This window comes from Hylobates moloch, unplaced genomic scaffold (assembly GCF_009828535.3).
Source record: "Hylobates moloch isolate HMO894 unplaced genomic scaffold, HMol_V3 SCAFFOLD_14, whole genome shotgun sequence".
NCBI classification, from domain to species: domain Eukaryota; kingdom Metazoa; phylum Chordata; class Mammalia; order Primates; family Hylobatidae; genus Hylobates; species Hylobates moloch.
The window spans coordinates 59,445,545-59,471,303 of NW_026652289.1; the positions used below are offsets into that span (position 1 = coordinate 59,445,545).

The 25,759-nt window shown below is 37.2% G+C and overlaps 1 protein-coding gene across 5 annotated transcripts in view; it reads right to left on the minus strand.

The window, feature by feature from the left end:
* GLCE (glucuronic acid epimerase) overlaps positions 1-25,759 on the minus strand; it is a 76,636-nt gene that overhangs the window by 45,606 nt on the left and 5,271 nt on the right. The window contains exon 2 of one of the 5 annotated variants that reach the window (XM_058428003.1): positions 3,387-4,171. The exons of 2 other annotated variants lie outside the window; for them this stretch is intronic. In XM_058428003.1, the coding sequence (XP_058283986.1) occupies positions 3,387-3,457 (71 nt within the window). In that variant the 5' untranslated portion in view covers positions 3,458-4,171. Of the gene's footprint in view, positions 1-3,386; positions 9,439-25,759 lie in introns of those variants that run through there. 2 more of the 5 variants (XM_058428002.1, XM_032176207.2) reach the window with 2 other exon arrangements.

Consider the following 25,759-nt stretch of genomic DNA (forward strand, 5'->3'; position numbering starts at 1 on the left):
CCATTTAGTCTATGACATTAGACTAATCAAAAGCTTACTCTCAAGGATAAATGTCTTACACGTCCTTGCTGTTGCATTTATGTCAAAAAATAAACTCCTTGAGAGAAGAAGCCATGTGTGGATAGATTTTCCCCCCTTGTTTTCTATTTAATTGTCTAATTGTTTCTAGAATACATATAAACAAATTATATGAATATAATTCCCCCCTCAAATTCTACTCTGCTATTCTAAACACTTATTTTTTCCCTGTAAGAAGCCGCAGCTAGTTTAGGAAGTATAATGGTTCCAAGCTCTGCAACAATAAAAACTGGAAAGCAATGCATCAATTTTTTAAAAAGTACTTGAAATATTTTAGACAACTGGCAAAATAAAGGCATAACTCAATGATTTCTATTTTCATGACAAATAACTCAGAAGTAAGAACATACAGACATATTAATATACACACACACATGATTCATGTAGTCATATCAATCCCATAAAACCAAGTGACTAATCAAGACTTTTGTTCCTAGGAAGACATTTCGTAATATAACACAATATGTATCTCAGGAGCCATTGCCTGAAAGTATCACTGATTACTAAGAACCTAATATTAGTCCTAGATTAGCACTAGATGTTAGAAAGGCATTAATGACTATTCTACCATACTCTCCTACCAGACTGACACTATGGCTTCACTCATTAACATACCAGACACAGGAAGCTGTTCATTCTCAAATAATTAAAATTATTTTCTTGCAAATAAAAGGAAACTATAATCACTCAGACAATAGCCTACTTTACTCCATCCAAAAGTATATATAAAAATCTGAGGCCAGGGGTGGTGGCTTGGGCCTGTAATCCCAGCACTTTGGGAGGCCGAGGCAGGTGGATCACAAGGTTAGGAGTTCAAGACCAGCCTGGCCAATATGGTGAAACCCTGTCTCTACTAAAAATACAAAAATTAGCCAGGCATGGTGGTGTGCACCTGTAATCCCAGCTATTTGGGAGGCTCAGGCAGGAGAACTGCTTGAACCCAGGAGGCGGAGGTTGCAGTGAGCCGAGACCGTACCACTGCACTCCAGCCTGAGTGACAGGGCAATACTCCGTGTCAGATTAAAAAAAAAAAAAAAGATAGATAGATATCTGAATCACATGTATATCCTAAACAGAAAAAGCTCATAGGCATATATAAAGATATCAAAAAGTCCTTTAAGATCTAGAGAACAAACAACAACAAAAAAATGAAATGAGGGCATTTGCTGAGGATGTTGCCAAGTGCTCAGGGAATAGTCCATCAACTGACTTAACATGTGATTTTTAAGAATGACTGGACAAGGCCGGGTGGCTCACACCTGTAATCCCAGCACTTTGGGAGGCCGAGGCAGGCGGATCACGAGATCAGGAGATCGAGACCATCCTGGCTAACACAGTGAAACCCCGTCTCTACTAAAACAACAAAAAATTAGCTGGGCGTGGTGGCGGGTGCCTGTAGTCCCAGCAACTCAGGAGGCTGAGGCAGGAGAATGGCGTGAACCCAGGAGGCGGAGTTTACAGTGAGCCGAGATTGGGCCACTGCACTCCAGCCTGGGCGACAGAGCGAGACTCCGTCTCAAAAAAAAAAAATGACTGGACAAAAAACACTAGGTAGCAAAGGCAAAATCTCTGGCTGCTCATAAAAACTTGGTAAAATTAGATATTTTGTCTTCAAAAGTCTAAAGTATAATGAAATCTGTCTCACCCCTGCTTACCCATACCTAAGCAGAGCACCAGGAGAAAAACTGTCGTCAGAATTGCAAAGGGGATTCGAACTGAAAATTTGTTTTCTTTTTCAAAACTTTACTTTCATGGTCTTGTTTCAATAAACCAAAAAAGTGGTTTAATCTACTTGATGGATTACACAGATCAAGTATTCCATCTGAAATACAGGCCTTTTTACTTCTTTAGGAGGGAGCCACGAGCCAAGGAATGCAGACAGCCTCTAGGAGTTAGAAAATGCAAGGAACAGATCCCCACTACAGCTTCCAGAAGGAATATAATCCTACTGGCCCCTTGATTTTAGCCCAGTGATATGCATTTTGAACTTCTGATCTCCAGAACTGTAAAATAAATCTGTGTTGTTATAAGCAACTAAGGTTGTGGTAATTTGCTATAGTAACAACAGGACACAAATACATCTAGAAATTAGTAAGCCCCAATAAGTATTTGCTATTTTTACTGACCTCTGGTTGTTGATACTTAGAATAGAATGTGCACTTTAACACTACTTTGATAATCAGGGTTAGCAGGAATAATCTTTTAGCTAATGAGAGAGCAACTCCCAATTAGAATGGAAACATTAAAACTAATGTAACAAGGATAAATCATGCCTCTTGTGGTAGACTACAGTTCAACTGAATCAATTATTGAGAAATAATGTTGCAGACCCCAATTATAATTGTATATTTGTCTATTTCTCCTTTGAATTCTATTAATTTTCCTTCATCTATTTTAATGCTCCATTATTAGGGGCCTACATGTTTAAGACCACTATATACTCTTGGTAAACTGACCCCTTTCATATTATCAAATGTCCTTCATACTTCTTGCTCTAAAATCTACTTTATCTGATACTAATCGTGGAACTCCTGTTTTCTTTTCATTAGTGTCTACATGGTATATCTTTTTTCATCTGTTTATTTATTTATTTATTTTTTAAATCAAGATGGAGTCTCTCTCTGTCACCCAGGCTGGAGTACAGTGGCACGATCTCGGCTCACCGTAACCTCTGCCTTCTGGGTTCAAGCGATTCTCTTGCCTCAACCTCCTGAGTAGCTGGGATTACAGGTGCCCACCACCATGCCCAGCTCATTTTTTTAAATTTTTCATAAAGATGGGGTTTCACCATGTTGGCCAGGCTAGTCTCAACCTCCTGACCTCAAGTGATCCACCCTCCTCTGCCTCCCAAAGTGCTGGAATTACATGCATAAGCCACCGCACCCAGCCTCATCTGTTTACTATTAACCTGTGTTTTTATATTCAATGTGAGTTTTTGTAGACAATATGTAAATGAAATTTTTTAAAAATCAAATTAGATAATCTCCATTTTTTAACGGTATTTAGACCATTTACATTTAATGTGATTATTGCTATGATTGGGTATATATTTGCTATCTAGCTATTGGTTTACTATTTGTCTCATCTTTTCTTGGTCACTTTTTTTTCTTTTTGTCATTGTTCGGTAAGTAATTTTCATAATTCCATTTTATCTCCACTACTATACTGCTTTAAAAAAACAAAAAAACCTCCACTTATGTGAAAAATTCCATAACATATTATTAGTCTTGTTTTAAGCAATTATCTTTAAGAAAAAAGTTTCTTAAATGAGAGAAAAAAGACTTTCATATCTATTCATATACACTCACCATTTCCAGGGCTCTTCATTTATTTTTGTAGATGCAAATTTCCATCTGACATAATTTTCATTCCTTGTCATCTCGGAACCCCAAACTCAAACCTGTGTAATTCCTGAGCTGTTTGGTTTCCCTCTCCCTGTGCTATGGCCTAGAAACATTGTGGGCTCACTTCATTTGTTCTAAATCACACAGCTAGACTCTCTGGTTTAGCTTCTAGAGAAATTAAATTTGTGGCCACACTCATTTTAGCTCTGTCATATTTTGCTTTATATCTTTAAAGCCAAATTATTAAGTTCACACGAATTTAGAATTATTATGTCTTTCCAGTGTATGGACCTTTTATATTATTATGAAATGACCTTTTTTATGTCTAGTATTGCTTTTTGCCTTATGTCTACTTTGCCTGATATTTGCATACCTTCATCAGCTTTCCTTTGATTAGCATTTGCATGGTATATTTTAATCCTTTTAGTTTCAACCTTTTTGTGTTCTTATATGTAACATGTATCCCTTGAAAATGAAATATATTTTGGTTTTAAAGAAATTTATAATCCCAGCACTTTGGGAAGCCAAGGTAGGCAAATCGCTTGAGCTCAGGAGTTTGAGACCAGCCTGGGCAACATGGCAAAACTCTGTCTCTACAAAAAATAAAGAAAATTAGCTAGGTGTGGTGGCATGCATCTGTAGTCCCAGCTACTTGGGAGGCTGAGGTGGGAGAACTGCTTGAGCCGAGGAGGCAGAGGTTGCAGGGAGCCGAGATCGTGCCACTCCAGCTGGGGTAACACAGCAAGATTCTGACTCAAAAGAAAAAGAAAGAAATTTAGTCTTCCAAATTTTTCAAACAAATTTGTCTTTAACTAGAATATTTAAACCATTTACATTTGATGTCATTAATATATTTTAAATTTTATCCATTAGCCTATTGTTTGTTTCTTCCAATTAACCTGTTTTATATTCTTTCTCTTCTCTCTTCCCTTCTTTTGATTTTATCAAGTAGTTTTCATTATTCAATTTCTTTTGCTAGCTAATACATTCTTTTACTGTTTATGATTAAAACCATCCTTGCTAATTACAGTCTAATACAAATCAGTACTTCTATCACTTTATAGCTAACTCTAAGACCTTAAAACACTTCATGTATACCCTTCCCACTTTTTGAGTTGCTGATATCATGAGTTTTAATTCCACATACATTTTAGAGCTCATAAAAATTGTTTGATACAATTAATATAGTTCATCTATATATTTACACTTTGTCACTCTTCCATACATACTGGTTTTGACAACTTATAGTTCCTCACAGTGCTATAAAATACAAAGAAGATATGTAGAAAATAAAAATGTTATCAGACAGATTATGGGAAGGAAAAGCATAATACTTCAGTACAGAAAGAACATAATGCCTTAGAGAAGAAAAACTTTCCTCCTAGCTTTCTCTACTATTTTAAGAGTAGGCTTAAATGTCAAATGCTAGCTTTCAATGCATCTATTAGCAGATCAACTGAAAATACTTTATGTGACAATTTTCAGTACTCTAATAACTCTTCCTAGATAACATGCAACTTACCTATATTTACTTCTACTAGCAGTCATATTCTTACGTATCATTGTTTACCTTACCCAGTTTCCACATAAGCTCATAAAAATAAAAGCAGAATTTTCTCATGTATAAAAATACAAAAGGGATTGATACTACCATACTAAACCTATATTCCTTAATGTGCTTTTATAACCATACAGATTAATCAGTCATATTTAACTCTATCATGGACAACCAACAAAGGGTGAGAACAAAATTGAAATTATCAGTATAAGGTCAGCATATATGCCCAAGTTTGCTGCACACAAAGACTGTTTTTTAAATGGTTTAGCTATACTTGCAGACCTTGCTGCTTCTTGCAAGGTTTATGTTTGGCTCACAGCATTCACTCAAAAAAGATTATCTAATTTTTTTTCTGTCATATGAAAAAAGAAAGTTGATGACTCTCCTGATTTAGTTATCTAACAGTTCATTCTAACAAATACTGTGTTTTTGTGCATACTTAAAAAGCTTTCTCTGACACACCTACTCTAGTATCAGCTCTACATTGAACAAATCATATTTAAGACTAGTGACTTGAGTTATCATAGGGCTTCACTAATACTGATGTTCTCTCTCCAATACAAATAGGGGTCTCTAATGATTATCTGGATACCCTTTCTATAGGGTATTAATTAGTCAGGATAATCTAGGCCTGGGGTTGTAACAAATATTCCCCATAATCTTAGTGACTTAGCAAAAATTGCTCTCTTACACATGGTCCACTGACTCAAATTACATTTAAACAATAAATCATTCTTGATTTAGTTAGGCAATAATTATATATATTTTATACACATACACATTTTTCCCTACTGACATCCGACTCAAGAATATACTAATTAGAAAGCTCACGCTTGGCTGGGCACAGTGGCTCACACTTGTAATTCTAGCACTTTGGGAGGCCGAGGCGGGTGGATCATCTGAGGTCAGGAGGTCGAGACCAGCCTGGCCAACATGGCGAAACTCTATCTCTACTAAAAGTACAAAAATTAGCTGAGTGTGGTGGTGGGTGCCTGTAATCCCAGCTACTCAGGAGGCTGAGGCAGGAGAATCGCTTGAACCTGGGAGGCAGAGGTTGCAGTGAGCCGATATCATGCCACTGCACTCCAGCCTGGGTGACAAGAGAAAAATTAGGTCTCAAAAAAAAAAAAAGCAAGCAAGCAAGCTCACTCTGTCTGAAGAGATGAAATCTATATTCAAAGTCTTGATTTATGGATTAGGGAGTTCGTGAACATGAAATTCTTATACTTTCTATGAAATCAAGTTTTGATTTTCACTAAGAAATTGGAATCCATTTTAGTATAAGCTTTCCTATTTGGCAACTGAGCTTTACTCTTAAGACCCCATTATTCCTATGCTGTTTTGCAATAAACACTATGGACAAAGTAAAAACCTACATTTTAGGAGTGACTGATTGACTATAACATTTCTCAGATTTTGCTATCTTCTGCATTTGTACACTTGTAGGACAGACTGGGTTTATACAGACCAGAAGGCTTATCAGATCTTTATAAAAATATTCCTGTCAGTGTCTATTTAACTTAATAAAGTACTCAGAATTCTATCTAGCCTAACACTTCCAACAACAGCAGTGTTTGGAATATTGCCAAAATCATGTTTATTACTCATGAAATAGAGTTTTGAAATGTTCATAATCTGGAATAGAAGTAATATTTGTGTCAAATACTCAATTCTAACTCAATTCACCTAAAGGTAGGTAGTTTAAGTTACAGAAAAACGCCATGATCCCAAGATGGTCTAATAACTGTATCTAATAACAAAGGATTAAAATAGGTGTGTGTGTGTGTGTGCGCGCGCGTGTGTGTGTGTTTAGAGGAGTGAGGTTTGATGAATTTAGGCCCTTAAATCCAATAAAAATTGGAAACGTCATATACGTAACACTGGGAGGCAGTATAACATAGAAGTTAAGGATGTAGGCTTTTAGCTGTTTTTTTCTGGATTTGAATCCTGGCTCTATCACTTATTAACTCTGTGTATTTAAGAAAAGATTTAACTTGTTTATATCTTAGTTTCCTCATATACCATATGGATTTAAAGAATACTTCATAAGGTAGTATTAAATGAGTTATTGTATGTAAATTGTTCAGATCGATGCCAGGAATAGAGAAAGTACTCAGTAAATGTTAGGAAATATCAGCACTACCACTCTAAAAACAGTAAAAGAATCCTTAGTATGCAAGTCAAAGTTCAAATCTATAAATTTATGCATAATTCACAGGGAGTTGTGCATACTTTCAGTCTAATGTCTACTCAAGTTTCAAGACCTTCATTATTCCACAAAAAAATTATTGCTTATACATGATAACCTAATCAACAAGTGTTTATTGAATACCTACTAGGCACTGTGTGTACAAACAAGAGGCATAACAACTGCCCCTCAAAACCTTATAATTATTAACAAATTATTTAGACTATGATATAAGAACATATTTAATTGAATGCTGAACTCTGTGGTACAGAATGTAAGTCCTGGTATATCCTAATGTTTACTGAAGACTAAGAGGACAGACACTTCTATGAGAGCTGATGCAAGGATGCCTAGCTTACTGCATACATTCCCAAAACTAAGGGCTTACTCTTTATTATGCCAACTGTAGGGTAGATGAAATCATCTAACCCCTCTCCACCTCTGCCCTGCAAAAAAGAAAAAAAAACAGCTTTAAAATATTTGGCTAATGAAGCCTTTTATTCCTAATACCAAGAATCATACCTTTTTAGACATATTATATCACTATGGGTATATGTAGTACCATAAGCCATAAAACCACAAGCATAGTTACCTTGGTCTGCCATTCTAAACACAAAAAGCAAAAACCTAATTTATTAAGAACCAAAAAACTATATCACTTATGTTGAGTTTACTATTAACATAATTTCTGCCATAAGAAATCACAGAGGGATTCAAGAAAGATGACAAAGTAGGAACCACCAGGAATCTGTCTTCCAACTTAGACAACAACTGCACTGGCAGAACCTGTCTCAAGTAACTATCTTGGAACTCTGTAGTCCACTGAAGGCTTGCAACTTCCAAGAGAAGGACTAAATGATAAAGTGCATTAATTTGGGTCATTTTCAGCTCTTAACACAGTTGCAGTAAGCCATCCTCCACTCCTAGCTCCCTGGCAGGCAGCTGTGCATGTGCTCCTGGAGCAGTTTGTACTCAGCTTGCAGGAGCCCACGGCAAAAAGGACCTTGTCCTCCAAGTATAGAGATCTGTACTCTGATCACTGATTGTTGCCAAAGATCACATGGGTGTAATCAAAGAGGGTGCCAGCCATTGTTGTTGCACCTCCTCCCAGTGTTGCAAGAGCCCCTCTGCTCCCCTGAAATGACTTCCAGAGAAGTTAAAGGGCCAGAGCCAATTTTTCTTCCTGTATTTATTTTTCTCTTTTTCTCCTTTTGGGAGCCAGATATTAAAGACTGGGACATTCAAAAACAACTGTAAATATGGACAAAATTGGAAAATGATCATGCATGCCCAGGAAAAGATGCAAAGAAAATACCTGGGAAGACCTTAAGTTTATATTTCTATCCCTGACATAGGCTGATCCCTGTTTCCTTACCCAGTCTACAAAAACCAAAAACAATAAACAAAAATAATACTAAAACAACAAGCCCTAGTGAAAGGAGAAAATCTGATTTCCAGACTTATCACATTAATAGATTTAAATGTCTAGTTTTCAGCAACAACAGAAAATCACAAGGCATACAAAGAAACAGGAAAGTATGGCACATTCAAAGGCAAAAAATAAATCATAGAAATTGTCCTTGAAACAGACCTGATGGCTAATCTACCATAGCTCTAAAAATGCTGTCTTAAAGATGTGCAAAGAACTAACGGAAGATGCAGACAGAATCAAGAAAATGATGTATGAAAAACGTGTAAATATCAATAGAGCTACAGAACCTAAAAAAGAACCAAAGAGAAATTCTGGAGCTGAAAAGTACAAAATGAAAAATTCACTGTACAGATTCAAAGGCATATCTGAGCAGGCTGAAGAATCAGCTAACTTCAGGATAGGACAATTGCAACTATGACTCTGAGGAACAGAAAAAAAAAGTCTGAAGAAAAATGAAGAGAATCTAAGAGATCTGTGGGACACCATCAACTGGATGAGTATATACATTGTGGGAGTTTCAAAAGGAGGAGAAAAGAGAAAGAGGCAAAGAGATTACATGAATAATGATGAAAAACTTCCAAAGTATGATGAAAGACATGAGTATAAACATCCCAGGAGCTCAACAAACTCCAAGTAGCATGAACTCAGAGACCCATACTGGGATATAGTATAATGAAACTATCAAAAGCCAAAGACAAAGTGAGGATCTTAAAATCAGTAAGAAAGAGACAGTAAGAAAGAGACTTATCATATAGAAGAGACTCTCAAGAAGGTTATCATCATGTTTCTCATCAGAAACTTTGGAGGCCAGAGGCAGTGGGTTGACATATTCAATGTGCTAGAAGGAAAACAAACAAACAAAAAAATCTGTCAAACAAGAATCCTATATCTAGCAAAAGTGTCCTTCAAAGGTGAAGGAGACATTAAGATATTCCTAGATAAATAAAAGCTGAAGGAATTCATTACCACTAGACCTGCCCTGCAAGAAATGATCAAGGGAAACCTATAAGGTAAAATGAAAGAACACCAGAAATAAATATCTCAATAAAGGTAACTACATGGGCAATTATAAAACCTACTATTACTGTAATAATGGTTTGTAACTTCACTTTTTGTTTTCTATACAACCTAAGAGACTAATGCATTTAAGAGTTTGTTTGTGGGTACATAATGTATAAGGATGTAATTTGTGACACCAACAACTGACAGGTGTGGGAATAAAGCTGTAGATGAGCAGGATTTTTGGATATTATTGAAGTTAAACTTTTATAAGCTCAAATTAGAGTGTTATAACCTAGGATGTTAATTGTAATCCCATGGTAACCACAAAGAAAGTAGCTATAGAAAATACACAAAAGGGAATGTGAAATTATTTTAAACCTTTCACTATAAAAAAAAATCAACTATGAATTCAGCAAAGGAGCAGGATATGAACAGAAATCAGTTGCAGAGGACCCAAACAAGATGGCTGACTAGACATAGCCAGAAATAACTTCTCCCATTGAGACAGACCAGAGTATCAACTAAACCAGCATAATCCAGACAGATCATCTGAGAAATCAAACTGAAAGAGGTTAGAGAGATGACCCAGATGCCAGGACTGAAGAGGGAGGAAACTGGGAACCCCACACAGGGTTGCCAAGTGCCAGGATATGTTCAAGGCCCTAAACAGCTCCTTAGGAAGGGGTGGCTCTGACCTGTGTAAGCTGCCAGACCTGGAGAGAACAGGGCTTTCTTTCCTGTGGGACCAGGGTGAGCCTGATCTGTGCACCCTGCTGTCCACCAGCCCCTCGCATAGTCCCTGTCTGGTCGTGCCTACACACAGCACAGCCTCGACTATCCTGCTGGGGCACTTCCTGCCCGTGGTGCCTCCACCACCCCTGCCTCCCACCCATGGTGCCCCTGCCAGAATGCCTCCCACCTGCAATGCTCCCACAGGAGCACTTAAGCCCATGGACCCGTGCTGCCATACCTTATGGAATGCTGTTGTCAGCAGTCTGGGAGTACCTCAGACCCTCTAGCCCAGCCTGGGCTCAGCTTCCAGGGACCAGTGGACAAAGCTGTGGACTCAGTCCAGGCCACCCAGAGTTAGAGCATGCAGCCCATGAGTGTAAAGCTGAACCTTGGCCCTTTGAAAGCATTCAGAAACAAAGCCATTCAACCACATGCAACTTGTGCCATAGTCAAACCCTTGGGGCAATAAAGATCATAAAAACAAAAAGTCCCATTCAAAGGACAGCAACTTCAAAGGAAAAAAGAACATCAGCCCTCACCAACGAGAAAGAACCAGCACAAGAACTCTGGCAACTCTAAAAGCCAGAGCATATTCTTACCTCCAAATGATCATACTTGCTCCCTGGCAATGGTTCTTAACCAGACTGAAATGGCTGAAATGGCAGACAAGGAATTCAGAATCTAGATGGCAAGGAATCTCATCAAGAAATAAGAGAAGGTTGAAACCCAATCCAAGGAAAGCAGTAAAATGATCCCAGAGTTGAAAGATGATGTAACCATTTAAGAAAGAACTAAACTGAACTTCCAGAAATGAAAAATTAATTACAGGAATTTCAAAATAAAACTGGAAGCATTAAAAACAGAATAGACCAAGCTGAAGAAAGAATCTCAGAGCTTGAAGACTGCTCCTTTGAAGGAACACAGGCAGACATAAAACCCAGAAATAAAAAATACTTTTTAAAAATGACCAAAACCTCCAAGAAATATGGCATTATATAAAGAGACCAACCCTACGACTCACTGGCATTCCTGAAAGTGGAGAGAGAGCAAGCAACTTGGAAAACATACTTGAGGATATAGTCCAGGAAAATCTCAATCTCACTAGAGAGGCTGACATGCAAATTCAAGAAATTCAGAGAACCTCTGTGAGATTGCTATGCAAGACAATCATCCTCAAGACACACAGTCATCTGATTCTCCAAGGTCCACATGAAATAAACAATTTTAAAGGGAGCTAGAGAGAAAAGGCTGGTCACTTACAAAGGGAATTCCATCAGGCTAACAGCAGACCTTTCAGCAGAAATCTTGGAAGACAGAAGAAACTGGAATTTCATATCCCACCAAACTAAGTTTCATAAGTGAAGAAGAAGTTATTTTCAGACAAGCAAATGCTAAATTAATTACCACTAGACCTGCCTTACAAGAGGTCCTAAAGGGAGTGCTAAACATGGAAATGAAAGAACAATACCTGCCATCACAAAAACACACTTAAGCACATAGCCTACTGACACTATAAAGCAACTATACAATCAGGTCTACATAACAACCAGCTAATAGCACAGCAGGATCAAATCCTCACATATCAATATTGACTCTGAACATAAATGGGCTAAATGCTCCACTTAAAAGGCATAGAGTGGCAAGTTGGATAAAGAAGCAGAAACCAACTGTCTGCTGTCTTCAAGAGACCCATCTCACAAGTAACAACACTCACAGGCTCAAAGTAAAGGGGTACAGAAATATCAGGCAAGTGGGAAAAAAAAAGAGCAGGGGTTGCTATCCCTATATCATATAAAACAGATTTTAGACCAACAATGATCAAAAAGGACAAAGAAAGAGTATTACATAATGATAAAAGTTCAATACAAGAGGAACACTTAACTATCCTTAATATATATACACTAAACATTGGAGCACTCAGATTCATAAAACAAGTTCTTAGAGATCTATAAAGAGATTTAGACAACCACACAATAAGACTGGGGGATTTAAAAAAAAAAAAACATTGACAGCATTGGACAGATCATCAAGGCAGAAAACAAACAAAGATATGCTGGACTTAAACACGATACTTGACCAATTGGACCTAGTAAACATCTACAGAACACTCCATCCAACAACAGAATATACATTCTTCTTATCTGCACACGGCACATACTCTAAAAGATTCACCACATGCTGGACCATAAAGAAAGTCTCAACAAATTAAAAAAAAATCGAAATCATGCCAACCACACTCTCAGACCACAGCACAATACAAACAGAAATCAATACCAAAAAGATCTATCAAAACCATACAATTGCATGGAAGTTAAACAACCTGCTCTGAAATGACTTTTGGGTAAAGAACAAAATTAAGGCAGAAATCACAAAGTTAGTTGAAACGAATGAAAACAGAGACACAACATAACAGAATCTTTGGGAAACAGCTAAAGCATTGATTTTGGTTTTTCAGAGGAGTGTCACTCTGTCACCTGGGCTGGAGTGCAGTGGTGCGATCTCAGCTCACTGCAACCTCCGCCTCTGGGGTTCAAGCGATTCTCCTCTCTTAGCCTCCCGAGTAGCTGGGATTACAGGCACCCAACATCATGCCTGGCTTATTTTTTTGTATTTTTAGTAGAGACGGGGTTTCACCATGTTAGCCAGGATGGCCTTGAACTCCTGACCTCGTGATCCGCCCACCTTGGCCTCCCAAAGTGCTGAGATTACAGGCGTGAACCATCGCATCCAGCCAGCTAAAGCATTGTTAAGAGGAAGGTTTAGAGTGACAAATGCCTACATCAAGAAATTACAAAGATCTCAAATTAACAACCTAATGTCACACCTAAAGGAGGTAGAAAAACAAGAGTAAGTGAACACCAAAGCTAGCAGAAGAAAAGAAATAACCAAAATCAGAGCTGAAATGTAAAAATCTATAGAAAAGATCAATGAAACCAAAGTGGGTTCTTCAAAAGATTAAACAAGATTGTTAGACTGCTAGCTAGATTAATAAAGAAAAAAGAAAATCCAAATAAACACAATTAGAAATGACAAAGGTGACATGTCAACTAACCCCACAGAAATACAAAAAACCCTCAGAGACTATTATGAACAGCTCTACGCACACAAACTAGAAAACAAAGAATAAATGGATACGTTCCTGGAAACACACAGGCTTTTAAGATTGAGCCAGGAAGAAGTGAAATTCCTGAGTAGACCAATAATGGGTTCTGAAATTGAATCAGTGATTAAAAACAACAACAACAACAAACTACCAATCAAAAGAAGCCCTGGATCAAATAGATTCACAGGTGAATTGTACCAGATGGACAAAGAAGAGCTAGTACTAATCCTACTAAAATTATTCCAAAAAATTGAGGAGAAGGGACTCCTCTCTAACTCATTCTATGAAGCTAGCATCATGCTGATATAAAAGCCCTACAGGGACACAAGGAAAAAAGAAAACTTCAGACCTGTATTCCTGATGAATACAGACACAAAAATCCTCAATGAAATACTAGCAGCCGGGCGCGGTGGCTCACGCTTGTAATCCCAGCACTTTGGGAGGCCGAGGCAGGCGGATCACGAGGTCAGGAGATCGAGACCATGGTGAAACCCTGTCTCTACTAAAAATACAAAAATTAGCCAGGCGTGGTGGCGGGCGCCTGTAGTCCCAGCTACTCGGAGAGGCTGAGGCAGGAGAATGGCGTGAACCCGGGAGGCGGAGCTTGCAGTGAGCAGAGATCGCGCCACCGCACTCCAGCCTGGGTGAAAGAGAGAGATTCCGTCTCAAAAAAAGAAAAAGAAAAAAAAAAGAAATACTAGCAAACTGAACTAGCAGCACATTAAAAAGTTAATTCACCACAATCAAGTAGGCTTTATTCCTGGGATGCAAGGTTGGTTCAACATATGCAAATCAATAAATGTGATTCACCACATGCAAATCAATAAATGTGATTCACCACATAAACAGAATTAACAAAAAGAACATGATCATATCAATAGACATAGAAAAGGCCTGCAATAAAATTCAACATCCTTTCATGATGAAAACCCTCAACAAATTAGGCACTAAAGGAACATACCTCTAAAGGAAATAAGAGCCATATATGACAAACCCACAACCAACATCATACTGAAAGGGCAAAAGCTGGAAACATTCCCCTGGAGAACTGAAACATAAAAAGGATGCCCACTCTCACCAATCCTACTCAATACAGTACTGCAAGTCCTAGCCAGAGCAATCAGGCAAGAGAAAGAAACAAAAGGCATCCAAAGAGAAAGAGAGGAAGTCAAACTATCTCTCTTCACAGACTATGTAATTCTATACCTAGAAAACCCTACAGACTCTACCAGAAGGCTCCTAGAACTGACAAATGACTCCAGTAAAATTTCAGGATATACAATCAATGTACAAATATTACTAGCATTTCTATACACCCATAATGTCCAAGCTTAGAGTCAAATTAAGTGCATAATCCCATCTACAATAGCCACAAAAAGAATAAAATACCTAGGAATAAAGCTTACCAAGGAAGTGAAAGACCTCTATAATGAGAATTACAAAACACCAAATAAAGGAATGAGATGACACAAACAAATGGAATAACATTCCATGCTCATAAATGAAAGAATATTGTTAAAACAGCTATACTACCTAAAGCAATGTACAGTTTTAATGCTATTCCTATCAAATTATCAATGTCATTTTTCAGAGAATTAGACAAAAAACTATTTTAAAATTCACATAGAACCATAAAAGACCCCAAATAACCAAAGCAATCCTAAGCAAAAAGAACAAAGCCAGAGGTATCATACTACTTGATTTCAAACTATACTACAAGATTACAGTAACCAAAACAGCATGGTACTGCTACCAAAACAGACACATTAACCAATGGAACAGGATAGAGAACCCAAATAAACCCAGACAAAGTTGACAAACAATGGGGGAAAGGACTCCCTAGTCAATAAGAGGTGCTGTGATAACTGGCCAGCTATAGGCACAAGATTAAAACTGGACCCCTTCCCTTCACCATATACAAACATTAACTCAAGATAAAGACTTAGATGTATGACCTAAAACAAGAAAAACTCTAGAAGAAAATCTAGGAAGTACCATTCTAGATATTGGTCTTACCAAATAATTTATGACTAAGTCCCCAAAAGCAATTGCAACAGAAACAAAAATTGACAAGTGGGACCTAATTAAACTAAAGAGCTTCTGCACAGCAAAAGAAACTATCAACGAAGTAAACTACAAACTACAATGGGAGAAAATATTCACAAGCTATGCATCCAATAAAGGTCTAAACATCCAGAATCTATAATGAACTTAAACACATCAGCAAGCAAAAACCAAATAACCCCATTGTATTAGTCCATTCTCATGTGCTATAAGGACATACTTGAGACTGGGTAATTTATAAAGGAAAGAGGTTTAACTCACAGTTCTGCAGGGCTGGGGAGGCCTCAGGACACTTACAGTCATGGCAGAAGGGAAAGCAAACACGTCCTTCTTCACAAGGTGGCAGGAGAGAAAAGAATGAGTGAAGAGGGGAAAGCCCCTTATAAAATCATTAGATCTCATGAGAACTCACTTACTATCATGACAACAGTATGGGGGAATCGCCCCCATGATCTAATCACTTCCCCCAAGGGCCTTCCCACCACACATGGGGAGTATAATTCAGACTACAATTCAAGATGAGATTTTGGGTAGGAACACAACCAAACCATATCATTCTGCCCCTGGCCCCTCCCAAATGTCATGTCCTCACATTTCAAAACACAATCATGCCTTTCCAACAGTCCCCTAAAGTCTTAACTTATTCCAGCATTAACCCAAAAGTCCAAGTCCAAAGTCTCACCTAAGACAAGGCAAGTCCCTTCTGCCTATGAGCCTGTAAAATCAAAAATTAGTTACTTCCTAGATATAATAGGGGTACAAGCACTGGGTAAATACACCCATTCCAAATGGGAGAAATTGGCCAAAACAAAAGGGCTACAGGCCCCATGCAAGTTCAAAATCCAATAGGGCAGTGATTAAACCTTAAAGTTTCAAAATAATCTCCTTTGACTCCATGTCTCACATCCAGGTCATGCTGATACAAGAGGTAGACTCCCATGGCCTTGAGTAGCTTCATCCCTGTGGCTTTGCAGTATACAACCCCCCTCCTGATGGCTTTCACAGGTTGGCATTGAGTGCCTGCAGCTTTTCCAGATACACAGTGCAAGCTGTCGGAGGACCTACAATTCTCTGGTAAGGAGTACAGTGGCCCTCTTCTCACAGCTCCACTAGGCAGTGCCCCAGTGGGGACTCTGTGTGGGGGCTCTGACCCCATATTTCCCTTCTGCACTGACCTAGCAGAGGTTCTCCATGACGGCTCTGTCCCTGCAGCAAACTTCTGCCTGGACATCTAGGTGGTCCCATACATCCTGTGAAATCTAGGGCAAAGGTTCCCAAACCTCAATTACTGACTTCTATACATCCACAGGCCCAACATCATGTGTAAGACACCAAGGCTTGGGGCTTGTACCCTCTAAAGCTACGGCCTGAGGCTATATGTTGGCCCCCTTTAGCCACAGGTGGAGCTGAAGCAGCTGGGATGCAGGACACCACGTCCCGAGGCTGTATAGAGCAGAAGAGCCCTGGGCCCAGCCCATGAAACCATTTTTCCCTCCAAGGCCTCTGGGCCTGTGCTGGGAGGGGCTGCCATGAAGGCTTCTGACATGCCCTGGAGACATTTTCCCCACTATCTTGGTGGTTAACATTTGGCTTCTGGTTACTTATGCAAATTTCTGCAGCCAGCTACAATTTCTCCCCAGAAAATGGGGTTTTCTTTTGTTACATCTTCAGGTTGCAAATTTTCCAAACTTTTATGCTCTGCTTCCTCTTGAATGCTTTGCCACTCAGAAATTTCTTTCACCAGATACCCTAAATCATCTCCCTCAAGTTCAAAGTTCCACATATCTCTAGGACAGGGGCAAAACGCCACCAGTCTCTTTGTATAGCAAGAGTGACCTTTACTCCAATTTCTAACAAGTTCCTCATCTCCATCTGAGACCACCTCAGCCATATCACTATCAGCATTTTGGTCAAAACCATTCAACAAGTCTCTAGGAAGTTCTAACTTTCCCATATCTTCCTGTCTTCTGAGCCCTAATATGTGGGGATTATAATTCAGAATATAATTCAAGATGAGATTTTGGGTGGAAACACAGCCAAACCATATCACCCATTTAAAAAATGGGCAAAAGACATGAACAAAAACTTCTCAAAAGAAACCATACATGCAGCCAACAAATATATGAAAAAATGACCATCCTCACTAATCATTAGAGAAATGCAAATACAAATTGCAATGAGATACCATCTCATAGCAGTTAGAATGGCTATTACTAAAAAGTCAACAAACAACAGATGCTGGTGAGGTTGTGGAGAAAAGGAAACACTTAAATGCTGCCAGTGGGAATGTAAATTAGTTCAGCCACTGTGGAAAGCAGTGTGGAGATTTCTCAAATAACTTAAAATAGAACAACCATTCAATCCAGCAATCCCACAGTAAGGTATATAGCCAAAGGAAAATAAATTGTTCCACCAAAAAAGACTCATGCACTTGTATGTTCATGGCAGTGGTACTTATAATAGCAAAGACAGGAATCAACCACAATGCCCATCAACGGTGGACTGGATAAAGAAGATGTGGTATATATACACCATGCAATACCATACAGCCATAAAAAAGAATGAAATCATGTCCTTTACAGCGACATAGATGCAGCTGGAATTCATTATCTTAAGTGAACTAATGCAGGAACAGAAAACCAAATACCACATGTTCTCACTTATAAGTGGGAGCCAGACACTGACTACACATGGACACAAAGATAGGAAAAACAGACACTGGGGACTGCTTAAGGAGGGAGCGTGGAGGGGAAAATGGCTTGGAACGTACCTATTGAGAACTGTGCTCACCACCTGAGTGATGGAATCATTCGTACAACAAGCCTCAGTGACATGCAATTTACCCATGTAACAAATCTGCCCAGGTACTCCCTGAACCTAAAATAAAAGTTAAAACCTAAGTTTTTTTAAAAAATGATGATGAGAATTTAAATAAATCAGAATCCTCATTTTTTGCTGGTTGGAATGTAAAACAGTGCAGCCACTTTAGAACACATCTGGTAGTTCCTCTAAAAGTTGAATACATAGCTACCATATAATCCAGCAATTCCACTCCTAGATATATACCCAGAACAAATGAAAAGGCATCTTCATACCAAAACTTGTACATACATGGTTCATAGCAGCATTATTCAAAATAGTCAAAAACTAGAAGCAACATAATGCCTGTCACTGATGAATGAATAAATAAAATGTGGTATAGCCATACGATGGGATACTATTCAGCCTTAAAAATGAATTTTAAAAGACTATTCGGCTGTTTAAAAATGCTACAATATAACATGGATAGAGCTGGAGGCCATTATCCTAAGAAAATTAACTCGGAAAAAGAAAATCAATTGCTATATGTTCTCATGTATAAGTGGGAGCTAAACAATGGGTATACATGAACATACAGAAGGGTCTAATAGACACTGGGGACTCCAAAACAGGACAGAGCAGTAAGGAAGTGAGAGCTGAAAAATTATCTACAAGGTAACACCATTCACTATTTGGGTGACAGGTTCAGTAGAAACCCAGACTTCACCACTGCACAAGATAGCCACGTAACAGAATTAAGTGCATATGTACCCCCGATCTATAAAAATAAAAATAAATAAAAATGCTGTAGTATGAGTGAACCTTGTAAATATTATGTTAAGTGAAAGAATCCAGTCATAAGAGACTGTGTATTGTCTGACTGCATTTATGTGAAATGTATAGAACAGGAAAATCCATGGAGACAGAAAGTAGATTTGTAGTGGCCTGGAGCTATAGTGAAGCATGCGGTGAGATGCACAGAAGCAGGAATGAGTGCTAATGTGTACAAGGTTTCTTTCTGAACAGTTGAAAATGTTCTGAAGTTAGACTGTGGCATGACTGCATAATTCTATATATTCTAGAAACCACTGAACTGTACACTTTAAATCAGTACATTTTATGGTATATGAAATATATCTCAACGAAGCCTTTCAATTTTTTTTTTTTTTTTTGATGGAGTTTCACTCTTGCCACCCAGGCTGGAATGCAATGGCGTGATCTCGGCTCACTGCAACATCTGCCTCCCAGGTTCAAGTGATTCTCCTGCCTCAGTCTCCCAGGTTCAAGCAATTCTCCCGCCTCAGCCTCCTGAGTAGCTGGGATTACAGGTGCCCACCACCACGTCCAGCTAATGTTTGTATTTTTAGTAGAGATGGGGTTTTGCCATGATGGCCAGGCTGGTCTTGAACTCCTGACCTCAGGTGATCCACCCACCTCAGCCTCCCAAAGTGCTGGGATTATAGGCATGAACCACTGTGCCCAGCCTAATTTTTTTTTTAATTAGTTAATTTCTATATACTAACAATGAACAATCTGAAAAGAAAATGACAAAAGTAATTCCATTTATTATAGCATCAAAAAGAAAAATATACTTAGAAATTAACCAAGGAGGTGAAAGACATGTAAAATGAAAATTACAAAACACTGCTGAACAAAATTAAAGAAGACATAAATAGAAACATATCCCATGTTGATGGATTGGAAGACATAATATTGTTAAAATGTCAGCACTACACAAAGCAATCTACAGATTCAATGCAATCACTATCAAAATCCTGCTGACATGTTTTTCACGGAAATAGAAAAACCTATCCAAAAATCCACATGGAATCTCAAGGGACCTCAAATAGCCAAAACAATCTTAAAAAAGAACCAAGTTGGAAGACTCACACTTTCTGACTTCAAAAGTTAGAATGATCAAAACAGTATGGTACTGGCATAGACATATAGACCAATGGAATACACTAGAGGGCCCAGAAATAAACCCTCAAATATACAGTCAAATAATTTTTGACAAGGGTGGCAAGACCACCCAAAGGGGAATAAAAGCACAGTCTTTTCAACAAATGCTGTTGGGAAAACTGGATCTCCATATGCAAAAGAGTGAAGTTGGATCCTTACCATATGCAAAAATAGATGAAAGACTTAAACATAAATTCTAAAACTATAAAATTCTTAGAAGAAAACAGGGCAAAAGCTTCACAATATTGGATTTAGTAATGATTTCCTGGATATTACTCAAAGACACAAGCAACAAGAGAAAATAGACAATTTGGACTTCATGAAAAATTTAAAATGTTGTGCATCAAAAGACAGTATCAGCAGACTAAAAAGGCAACTCACAGAATAGGAGATAATATTTGCAAATTATATATCTGATAAGGGATTAATATCCAGAATATATAGATAACTTCTAAAACTCAACAACAAAAAGCAAACAACCCAATTCAAAAATGGGCAAAGAACTTGAATAGACATTTCACCAAAGAATATACACATAATTGGCCAAGAAACACATGAAAAGATGCTCAACATAATTAATCATTAATGAACACAAATCAAAACTACAATGAGATACTGCCTCATACCCATTATAATGGCTACCATCAAAAAACAGAAAATAACAAGTGCTGACAAGGATATGTAAAGAAAATGGAACTCTTGTGCAGTGTTGATGAGAATGTAAAATGGTACAGCCACTTACATGTGCAGGTTTGTATAAAAGAAAGAAAAATAAATTTAAAAAATAAGAAAAACAAAATGGTACAGCCACTCTGGAAAACAGTATGACAATTTCTCAAAAAATTAATAATAGAGTTTACCATATGATCCAACAATTCCATTTCTCAGTATATCCCTAAAGAACTTAAAACAGGATCTTGAAGAAATATTGGTAAACCTGTGTTCACAGCAGCATTATTAACAATAGCCAAAATGTGCAAGCAACCCAAGAGTGTATCAATGGAATGAATAAGTAAAATGTGGTATATACATACAACAAAGTATTTTTCAGGCTTAAAAAGAAAGGAAATTATGATATACGTTACAACATAGATGAACCTTGAGGACATTATACTAAGTGAAATAAACTAGTCACCAAAAACACTAATACTATAATTCCATTTGTATGAGGTACTTATTCAAAATCATAAAGACACACAGTAGATTGGTGGTTGCCAGGGAGTGGGGGAAGGGGAAACTGGGGAGTTACTGATTAATCAGTACAGAGTTTCACGTTTACAAGACTGAAAGAGTAATGGAAATGGATGCACAACATTATGAATGTATTTAATACCACTGAACTACATACTTAAAAATAGTTCAGATGGTAAATTTTACATTATGTGTATTTTAACACAATTTAAACAACTGAAAACAAAAAAGAATCACAGAACTGGCAATAATCTTAAAAACCGTAATCCAACTAGCTTATTTGTAAACAACAACAACAAAAAAATAAGATCTAGAGTTTAATGACTTGTCCAAAGTCATACAACTAGTTCTGGCTGCACCAACACTAGACCCAAGTCTTGTGATTACTTACGAAGGCTTTGCTTTCCATTGCAGCTTTCTAACTTTGTTGTTCTACCTATAACACTGAAATAAATACACAGACTCAGATACTACTTTTATATATACTACTTAGTATTAAAACATACTTTTTACCCTGGGATGTTGTAAAAAAAAATGTTGAATTACTGGACTTTTTCCTTACCAAATGTCAACTAACATTTATCACTTTTTCAACAGAAAATCTACAGTTTGACTGCTTATATATACTGAAACAACTGTCTATACAATTTCATTATCCTTGAAACATGTTCTGTATTTTATTGATTTGAGAATATTAATATGCTGGAAATAAATACTAAATAATGACTGGACTACAGATAAATTTATATTAAGTGTATAATAAGACTGCTAATATAACAAAAATGTTAAGAAAAACTCTTACAACTGACAATTCTACATGAAGTTATTAATGTTCACAGTATAACATTACTATATTACTATTAATACCATTAAGATAAAGACAGTTTAATCACTATGCAAATAGAATTTACTGATCTACGATAAAATGAGTTTATTGACAAAACAGTTTAAAAGTATTATTTGCAGCTATATGAGTTTGTTTTGCAAATATTATATTAAGTATCATTTTAAGAGTTTAACTGGACTATCAGAAAGTTACATTTGCAGTGTTAAATTTTTGAGATGAGTATTTTTACTGCTAACAGCAATGCAGATATGTGTGTTATTTCTGATTCACAGATAATTTGTTTCTAAGAAAACAATTATCAGTAATGTTATTAATCTTTTCCAAGATATCAAATGGATATTTAGCCATATGATTAGCATTAATAGGTATTATACTGACAGTTATCTTGTATAACACACATAAAACAGGTTTTCCAAAAGTGAAGCCCCGTGAGGTTGAGAAAAATACTACATAAGGTTGAAATTTCAGTCTTGTCTAATTATTAGTTTCCCTCCCACAGGCTTAAATTTAGAGAGATTTTCTAACAATTCTCATCATTTTTCTTTTTCTGTTTGTTTTCTTTTTTGAGAGTCTCACTCCAGCAGCCAAGTTGAAGTGCAGTGGCTTGATCTTGGCTCCCTGAAACCTCTGCCTCCCAGGCTCAAGCGATCCTCCAGCCTCAGCCTCCCAAGTAGCTGAGACTACAGGCATGCACCACTATACCCAGCCAATTTTTTTGGCAGAGATGGGGTTTCGTCATGTTGCCCAGGCTGGTCTTGAACTCCTGAGCTCAAGGAATCCACCCGCCTTGGCTTCCCAAAATGCTGGGATTACAGGAATGAGCCACCGTGCCCGGACTACTTTTCTAGTTTTAGAAGAAGCAATATAGTATAGTTGATAAAAGTGTGAATTTCCTTTTTTTTTGTTTTTTTGAGACAGTCTCGTTCTGTCATCCAGGATGGAGTGCAATGGCACAATCTCAGCTCACTGCAACCTCCGCCTCCTGAGTTCAAGTGATTCTCCTGCCTTGGCCTCCCGAGTAGCTGCGATTACAGGTGCGCACCACCACAGGGTTTCACCATGTTGGTCAGGTTGGTCTTGCACTCCTGACCTTGTGATCTGCCCCCCCTCGGCTTCCCAAAGTGCTGGGATTACAGGCGTGAGCCACCGCGCCTGGCCTGCTGTGTTCCTTTGAGTAAATTTTGTTTGTAAAATGTGTGTAATCACACCTCCTTTGTAGGCTAATTGTGAAGATTAAATAAATTGTGAGGATTAAATTTAAGAATTCAATAAAATAATAAGGAAACAAAGTGCCTGAGTCAGAGTCAACCAAAGAACAGCTGTTCAAAAGAAGTTAAATTCCATCCTTCTTCAATACCCCAATTTCAGAAGTGCTGATTTCAACAATGAAAGTGAAATTGATAATGTCACTGTCATACATGCAAAACTGCTAGCAGGTGCCACTTTATTATGTTTCAGGTTCTAAAGCATACTCAATTGAAGTCACAAAGTTCACCTTCCTAGTCTCCTATAAACAAAGAAGTAGGCTGCTATTAAGGCCTTACAGAACAAATAAAAAACCACATTCTTTGTTTTTTTTTTTTCCTGCTTTTCAGGAGAAGGGAAAAAGGAAATAAAATATATATTTATAATATATGTATATATAGTAATTTTTCACTTTTACAAGGCTTGGAAAACAGTTTGTCTTATTTACATCTCATTTACATTTCTAGGAATAAGGATCAATAAAAAACAAACAAAAAATACATCTCATTTACAAACATGGCCTGAGAAGGGACAACAATGTAAGATATATACAATGACTACAGCAGTCATTAATGTAAGTTATATATACACAAGTTACATCCAATGTAAGTTATATATATATAAGTTTTATATTGGAAAGAGTAGACCTTTCTATAATGGCTTTGGTTTAAATCAAAGACTGTCATCATCATCATAATAACAACACTGGGTTTAGCCATTAGAAATATCAGTCATGTGATCACACTATTAAATAGGACATTTAAAGAGGTATGCTTATTCTAAAGCAGAAAAAGCCATCTTCCCATATGTAATGACTTCTAATACTAAAGTTATTTTCAGAATCTGAATATGTAAACAAAACATTGTTTCGTTTGGCTTTCTCCTACTGAAATAGGAAATAATCTCCTACTGAAATAGGGAACTCACTTAGCTAATTAGAATTACCAACAGAATCAATCATAATTACCCACATAATGTGACAGGAATGCTATCCTTTAAGGCATATAGTATTTTCCAAATCTAGGCATATAGTATTTTCCAAATCTAAGCATATTATTTTATGTAATATAGTAAGTTATTAAAAGGGCAAGAAGTATACAGCAGTTATACAGTTTGCTGTATAACTTTCTATTTGTTATACAGCAAACAAATAGAAAGGCCTAATTAAATAACACAGCATCCCCGCACATATTCTAATGGGTTAAACATAGGTCTTTACAAAAAGAAATAGTAAATATCAGGCTTAAATAGGGTAGAAAACCACCACTGAAACTTGCTGTGTCTTCATTCCATTCTGACAGAAACTAAATATAAGTCCTAAGTATTTTAAGTTGCTAGTTTAAATGTTTATATAAAGTAGCCCAAGTTTAAAAACATTCATTTCTAATCTCTTTCACCTAATATTAACTGATTAGTTGTAAGAACATACCAAAGTTTGTCCATATTGACAGATATCCCAAGAGAGTATCAGGTTTCTTTGTTCATTTGATACCCAAGGTGAAAAGATCTCACCAAAGACCCTAAAATTTATTTTTCTAAAGTAACATTTGTCAATCCCATGCCAATCTTCAGCACTAGCAGCATTTATTACACTTTGTCTTGTCTTACATGTTTTTTCAGTCACAGATGTAATCTTTGGATAGATTCCTATAATGCAATCTAGCTTTAGACAACAATAAAATTATCATTCAAATACTCAGCTATATAAAACTATACATACATTCCCTTGGAATAGGTACAGATAACCAAAACTCATATATGAAAATGTGTATTTTATTATAAAGCACAGCCAAATAGTCAGAGATAATGGCAGCTAATTTGGTAAAAAAGATATTGGAAAGACTATCCACCTGGCTGATCATAAAAGAAGAAAATACAGAGAAATAAAAGAGACCAGCTACCTTTTCACAAACATATAAGGATGACATATGAAAAGGTGCTCAATATTATAAGTCATTAGAAAAACACAAGATGCCGCTACTCATACATTAGAACAGATAAAAGGCAAAAATATACTGCACAACATCAAGTGCTGAAAAGGATGCAGAGCAGCAAAAATTCTTATATATTGGTGGCAGGAATGCAAAATTGTACATTCACTTGGAAATAGTTTAACAGTTTCTCATAAAGTTAACTATACACTTAAAATAAGGTCCATAATCCTGCTCCTAGGTGTTCACTCGAGTGCAATGAAAACTTATGTATACATACACC